This window comes from Stomoxys calcitrans, chromosome 2, assembly GCF_963082655.1.
Source record: "Stomoxys calcitrans chromosome 2, idStoCalc2.1, whole genome shotgun sequence".
Taxonomy (NCBI): Eukaryota; Metazoa; Arthropoda; class Insecta; order Diptera; family Muscidae; genus Stomoxys; species Stomoxys calcitrans.
In genome coordinates, this window is record NC_081553.1 from 114,908,111 (window position 1) to 114,915,930 (window position 7,820).

Consider the following 7,820-nt stretch of genomic DNA (forward strand, 5'->3'; position numbering starts at 1 on the left):
CAAGCTTTTTTATTATTATCACCAAGCAGACATAAACAACTGATAGCGAACTCTTGCTCTTGTCACTGAACACCCTCTCCCATTTTCGTCACAACAGCCGTCCAATAAATTTTTCAACTTATATTTCGTTATACATGTATCTAGATATAGTACAGAAAACGTCGTAGGCATTGCAAAGATACATTGGGAGACGGGGTTGCCATCAATCATAGAAAGAGAAAATTTACCCGGGAAAAACTTATTATTTTTCATTTAATAAGCAACATACGTTGGACATTTATAACAAAAAAAATATATTCAAAAATACACAAGAATATTCAAATACTTTCGAATAGGAAAACCCAACACAAAAATTTCTATTCATAATGGCCGCGCGTCGAAAGTTTTTATTTGATCTAGATCAACTTATAACGTTTTGCTCAAAATTCGAATCCCAAAAACCAGAAACATTCACCGTACAATTATTGGAAATAAAAGATCTCGAGTTGGAGCGGAGGTGGTCTCAATTAGTATCTAGTTATGAAACACTGGTCTTAGAAGATGAAAAAGAAGTACACGATTATAACGACCAGTACGGTGTTAAATTTGAAGAAGCTAGTTGTATGTACCAAAAATGCAAAGAAGGCACGATGATTCTAATTTGCGCCAAGAGCCAAAAAGCACTTAGTGTAGAACTACCACCACAACAACATGTCCCTTCACTAAAATTACCCCCATGCGACACTCCACTTTTTGAGGGGGGATACTCTCAATGGCCAGCATTTAGGGATATTTTTTCTGCGGTATTTGGCAAACACCCTAGTTTGTCCCCGGCTCAAAAGCTGTACCACCTGCGTGGTAAAACACGAGGTGAGGCTTACGACATCGTCAAGAAATTTGAGCTCACAGACGCGAATTTCAATTTAGCTTGGGAGGCATTGATTAATAGGTACGAAAACAGACGGATTTTAGTAAATCAGCAGATGAAAAAGCTATTTTCTATTCAATTCGCCCAAAACGAAAATCCTAAGTCCATCAGACAAATTCTGAGTTCCATTACTGATAGTTTGGCGATATTTAGGTCATATGGAATTGCAGTAGAAAATTGGGATCCAATACTGATTCACATAGCCTCGTCCAAAATCCCTGATAATACTCTACGAGCATGGGAGGACTCCTTAGATGATCATAAGGAATTGCCTTCGTGGTCTCAAATGGAGAAATTTTTGTCTAAAAGAATAGAGAAGCTGGAGACAATCATTGACTTTCGTAAGCCGAACTCCAGGGAAACGTATAATTCAAAGGCAAACTCCTTTCAAGTTTCCGAGACGGAGAACCAAACCAAGCCCCTTTGCAAAACATGCAATCAATATCATTCGCTGATGGTATGCCAAAACTTTAAGTCTTTAGCGCCACAGGATCGCATTCAATACGCCATGGAAAACAAATTGTGTTTGAACTGCCTTTCACAAAAACATTTTAAACCAAATTGCACCAGCAGGAGATCGTGTTCTATCTGCAACAAAAAGCACCACACAATGCTTCACCTCGAGTCTAAAAGTACAAATTCGTTAGATACTTCTCAGAATTACGAAACGATAGATACGACTTCACAAGATGTTCCTACCACATCAAGACAGTCCAATGAAAACTCATTTTTGAACACCACCATAGCCAATTATGAAATAAACACGCTGTTCTCGCAGAATGAAGGTACTACTATTCTTCCGACTGCTCGAATTCATTTAGAACACGGTGGAGAACTATTCACAGTCCGGGCACTGTTAGATACCGGATCGGAGAAAAGCTTCATAGCCAAGCGCATTCAGCAGAAACTGATGATTCCTTTGGAAAAGCACAACTCCCAAATTTCCGGACTGGGAGGCACTATAGTAAGCAGCTGCAAGGGAAAATGTTTGCTAACGTTAAAATCTACTTATTCCGACTTTAGAATTCAAGTTAAAGCACTAGTAGTGTCAAGTCTAGCTCACTTTTTGCCTTCGCGACCCATTAGATCTACACTTATCCAGCAAGTACAACATTTGAGTCTCGCAGATCCTTTTTTCTATAAACAAGCACCAATAGAAATGATAATTGGAAGCGATTATCTTCCCTTCATTAACAAAACCGGAATGACTGTACAAATTGGGAATGGCATCGAAGCTCGAGAGTCTCAGTTTGGGTGGTACTTATCAGGACCCACAGAATCCGAGTACATTAAGACATTCTCAACCCTTGCGACTGCTTCAGACAATGCAGCTCTACAAGAACAGCTGAAAAGATTCTGGGAGTTGGAGGAGGTTGGAAAGCCAAAGCCTACATCAGATGCTGACATCTGGTGTGAAAACTTCTACAAATCCACAACGTATCGAGATCAAGAAGGTCGATACGTAGTTCGACTACCTTTCATACAGGAATTTCCTGACGAAAAATTCCTTGGGTCTTCGAGACATATGGCATTCGCCCAGTACTGCAGAATGGAGAAACATTTAAGCAAAAATCAAGAACTAAAATATGAATACGACAAAGTTCTCAGAGAATATATTGCGTTAGAACACATGGTCCCTGCAAAGCCGAAAGAAGAAAAATCACCAAAGGTCCACAACTACTTCTTGCCCCACCATGCCGTCATCCGGCCAGAAAGTAAATCTACCAAAGTACGCGTGGTGTTCAACGCCTCTAAAAAGACTACCTCTGGACTATCATTAAATGACGTTTTGCATGCTGGGCCAATCTTACAACAAGACTTAATGAAAGTTCTTCTCAACTGGCGATATTATCGGTACGTATTTAACGGTGACATCCAAAAGATGTACCGTCAGATATGGATCCATGAAGACGATCAGCAATACCAACAAATTCTATTTCGTACTTTCGAAGACAAAGCAGTGGAGGTCTTTCGCTTAAAAACAGTTACATTTGGCGTGAATGCGGCACCCTTTCTCGCCATTCGTACTCTTTTGGAGCTAAGCAAAGATTGTAAGAATCTATACCCCAAAGCCTCAAACATATTACAAAATGAGATCTATGTAGACGATGTCTTGTCAGGCGCTCATTCCCTCGAGGAAGCCAAAGTTAAACAAGAACAACTCGTTAGATCCCTTTCTTCTGCGGGATTTTCATTAAAAAAACTCACAGCAAACAATAAGATTCTGTTAGAAAGCTGGCCCCGCGAAGATCTTCTTAGCGAAGAATTCCTGAATATCGAAGATCAAAGTTCTATTAAAACTTTAGGCGTTCGGTGGAACGCGATGGCCGATTTCTTCTATTATACAGTTGAACCTATCGAAATTGATCAGTTCACTTCGAAAAGGAAAATACTATCCACCATAGCGAAGCTATTCGATCCACTTGGTTGGTTGGGCCCAACTATAGTCATCGCAAAAATGCTAATGCAAGACCTATGGGAAGAAAGGCTAGAATGGGACGAAAGTGTACCAGCGCCCATCCTTCAACGCTGGTCATCCTTTGTTGAAAATTTACAACATGTATCAGACATACAAATTAAAAGATGGATTCAATTCTCGCCTCAAGCGTCAATTCAAATTCATGGGTTTAGTGACGCCTCAGAGAAGGCGTATTGTGCAGCGGTATACATCCGAGTTGTTCATCCAGATGGCGACATTTATTCAAACCTATTAGTCTCCAAAACAAAAGTGGCGCCCTTAAAAAGAACCACGATCCCTAAATTAGAACTATGTGGAGCAGACTTGCTAACGAAATTAATCAAAAGTATATCAAATGACGTACAGATAGAACACAAATTATTTCTTTGGACGGACTCATCCATTGTCCTTGGATGGCTACAAAAGTCCCCACAGACATTAAAGACCTTCGTGGCCAATAGGATTAGTGACATATTAAGCGTGGTAGATATAAGTCAGTGGAATTACGTAAAAACTGACGAAAATCCAGCTGATCTTGGTTCACGAGGGTGCGCTCCTCTAGATTTGTCGACATGCCAACTTTGGTGGCATGGGCCTTCGTGGCTGTCTCAACCGCACCAGCACTGGCCAAAACCACGAACATTTGAGCCTACAGATCTCGAAGCGAAACGAGTCTGCAGTTATCACACCTCAGAAAACGCAGAAGAAATTATTTCCAGGTTCTCATCATTCAATCGATGTCTTAGAGTTATATGCTATATCTTCAGATTTTACCAGTCATCGAAAAGGAAAGAAACATTTTCAAGTACACTCTTACGGCACGACGAGATTGATTTCGTGAAACGTCGTCTAATCCACTTATCACAAAAAGTCGCGTTTCCAAGAGAACTTGAAGCTCTGTGCGAGAAAAAGCCAATTAGCAAGAAAAGCAAAATTCTCGCGATTAATCCAGTTATCGACGATACCGGTCTATTGAGAGTAGGCGGCAGGCTAACGAATTGTGGTCTTAGCTATGAAGAAATTCATCCAATCATTCTACCTGAAAAATCGAAATTGGCTGAACTTATGATAAAATTCACCCATCGTATCCTTTTGCACGCTGAGCATCACACCATGCTCCGAGCAATTCGCCAAGGCTTTTATATCCCTCGAGTTAAAAATATTATCCGCCAATGTATTCGTAATTGTAAACCATGTACTATCGTCAAGCATCGTTTCCAAAATCAGATAATGGCATCGCTTCCACCTGAGCGCGTCCAATTCTCCTTGCCTTTTACGTTTACCGGTGTCGATTTTGCGGGACCTTTCAATATTCGAGCATCGAAAGTCCGAAATTCAAAAACGTTGAAAGGATATGCAGCCGTATTTGTGTGCTTCTCCACTAAGGCCGTCCACTTGGAGACTTGCTCGGAATTATCCTCCGAAGCATTTATCGCGACGTTTTCCCGCTTTACCGGAAGGCGAGGTCTTCCAAAGACAATTTTTTCCGACAATGGAAGGAACTTTGTCGGTGCAAGCTATAAGCTTCTAAAAGAACACCATGAATTCTTAAAATCTGCCGAACAATCTCTGGTTGAAAAGTATGCTACTCATGGTTTTAACTGGTCCTTCATTCCACCCTACGCACCGCACATGGGCGGATTATGGGAAGCGGCCGTTAAAAGCATGAAAACCCATTTAAAAAAAGTTGCCGCTTCTCATACACTAACATTCGAGGAACTTACAACACTTTTGATAATGGTCGAATCAATATTAAACTCCCGTCCCTTATCGCCTATATCCGGAAATCCTAATGAGCTAAACCCATTAACTCCGGGCCACTTTCTTCGCGGTGCACCAATTATCGTCGAGCCCTCTCAAAACATTGCACAAGACAACATTTCACTGTTAAATCGTTGGGAACGGCTAAAGGCACTGCAACAAATTTTCGCGCGACGATGGAAGACGGAGTATATTACTGAATTACAACGTCGCATTAAATGGAAAACCACAAAAAATAATATTAAAATCAATGATTTTGTTGTGATTAAAGACGAGTTACTACCCCCTACCGACTGGAGGCTTGGAAGAGTCACAAAAGTTCACTATGGCTCCGACAACAACGTCAGAGTAGCCGAAATATTGACACAAAGTGGAACCATCACTCGACCAATCGTTAAGCTATGTGTTTTACCGACTCAAAACACTACGCCAACTGAATGATCACTTATAATATACCATTTATTCACTTGTATATGCTCCTTTCTATTCCTTACTTTCAGATCGTCAATGCCAGTCGCTACCATTACCTAGTGCAGTGAATACCCACGACACTGTTGATTTGAAGGAGAGGCCTCACTTTGAGGCGGGAATATGTTGAAGCGAGTTCAACAAGTTTGTAGTATAAACCTTCCTTGACTTACCACAGAATGCCCGCTCACGAAGAGCACTAATGGATACGTTTCAAAAATTACATTTAAGCTATCTCATTCTCAAACATTCACTCATTTCTCAATTACTCAATACTATTGCACTCCTCTAGTTATTACATTATCGTTCTAATTGGTTTTTTTTACAACATCTCCCTGAGCATTAATTTGTTTCACATAAGAACCGTTGTAAGAAACTTGGAGTCTACCCTGAATTCAAAGGAAAGTGTGCAACCAGTCAAGTGTATCGCTTTGAAAAGTTAAGCCAAATCTTTGTATAATAAAGCACATTGAAATCTACAAAAGCACTTTTTTATTTCAATAATAAGGCTTCAGCTACAAGGTCAACTCCGTAGTATTACGACAACTCCCGTGCCTCATAGTGGAGTTAAGCGATCCTCTGATCTCATTAGCAGAATCCTGATTCTGCTTCCAAAGCCCTTTGGGTCAACTTACAAAGGCAATTCAACAGGCAGCTATACAAGGATATGGACCGATTTCAACCATATTTGGCACAGTTGTTGAAAGTCATAACAAAACACCTAATGCAAATTTTCAGCTAAATCGGAAAGGAATCGCTCCCAGTAGAGGCTCAAGAAGTCAAGACCCCAGATTGGTTTATATGGCAGCTATATAAGGTTATCGACCGATTTGAACCATTCTTAACACAGTTGTTGGAAGTCGTAACAAAACACCTCATGCAAATTGTCAGCTCAATGGGATAATAATTGCGTCCTCTAGTGGCTCCAGAAGTCAAGCCAAGGATCGGTTTATATGGCAGCTATACTAGGATATGGACCGATTTCAACCATATTAGGCACAGTTGTTGAAAGTCATTACAAAACACCTTATGCAAAATTTCCTCCCTCCTCTTGTGGCTCAAGAAGTCAAGACCCCATATCGGGTTTTATGGCAGCTATATCAGGTTATGGACCGATTTAAACTATTCTAAGCACGATTGTTGGAAGTCATAACAAAACACATCATGCTAAATTTCAGCCAAATCGGATAAGAATTGTGCCTTCTAGTAACTCAAGGAGTCAAGATTCAAGATCGGTTTATATGGCAGCTATATCAAAACATGGATCGATATGGCCCATTAACAATCCCAACCGACCTAGACTAATAAGAAGTATTTTCGCAAAATTTCAAGCGGCTAGCTTTATTCCTTCGAAAGTTAGCGTGCTTTCGACAGACAGACGGACAGACGAACGGACATAGCTAGATCGATTTACAATGCCATCACGATCAAGAGTATATATACTTTATGGAGTCTTAGACAAATATTTCAAGGAGTTACAAACAGAATGACGAAATTAGTATACACCCATTCTAAGGTGGAGGGTATACAAATTTTAAGCGAGCTTTAAGCGTTCGACCGTTTTCGAGATTGCGACCGACGGACGAACAACAGAAAGTCGAGACGATCCCGAATGTATATACTTTATGGGGTCGCAGATCCATATTTCGAGGTGTTACAAACGAAATGAGTAGATTAGTATACCCCCATCCTATGGTGGTGGGTTGCCCAAAAAGTAATTGCGGATTTTTTAAAAGATAGTAAATGCATTTTTAATAATACTTAGAATGAACTTTAATCAAATATATAATTGCCATTTTGTTCGATAACCTTTTTCCATCTTCCTGGCAAATTTAGTATTCCACGCTCATAGAACTTCTGGCCTTTATCTGCAAAAAACTGAACCAAGTGCGATTTTATAGCCTCATCATTGCCGAAAGTTTTACCATTTAAGGAGTTCTGCAAAGATCGAAATAAATGGTAGTCTGATGGTGCAAGGTCAGGGCTATATGGTGGATGCATCAAAAGTGGTGGATGCATCAAAAGTTCCCAGCCAAGCTCACACAGTTTTTGGCGAGTGGCCAAAGATGTGTGCGGTCTAGCGTTGTCCTGTAGGAATATGATACTTTTACGATTGACCAATTCTGGTCGCTTCTCCTTGATGGCTGTATTCAATTTGTCCAATTGTTGACAGTAAACATCCGAATTCATCGTTTGGTTCCTTGGAAGCAGCTCAAAATATACCAC

The 7,820-nt window shown here is 40.4% G+C and overlaps 1 protein-coding gene across 1 annotated transcript; it reads left to right on the forward strand.

Moving 5' to 3' along the window:
- Positions 1 to 365: 365 nt before the first annotated feature.
- LOC131994736 (uncharacterized) lies at positions 366 to 5,567 on the forward strand. Its single transcript, XM_059361602.1, has one exon. The coding sequence runs from the start codon at positions 366 to 368 to the stop codon at positions 5,565 to 5,567; it is 5,202 nt and encodes a 1,733-aa protein (XP_059217585.1).
- The last annotated feature ends 2,253 nt before the right edge of the window (positions 5,568 to 7,820 follow it).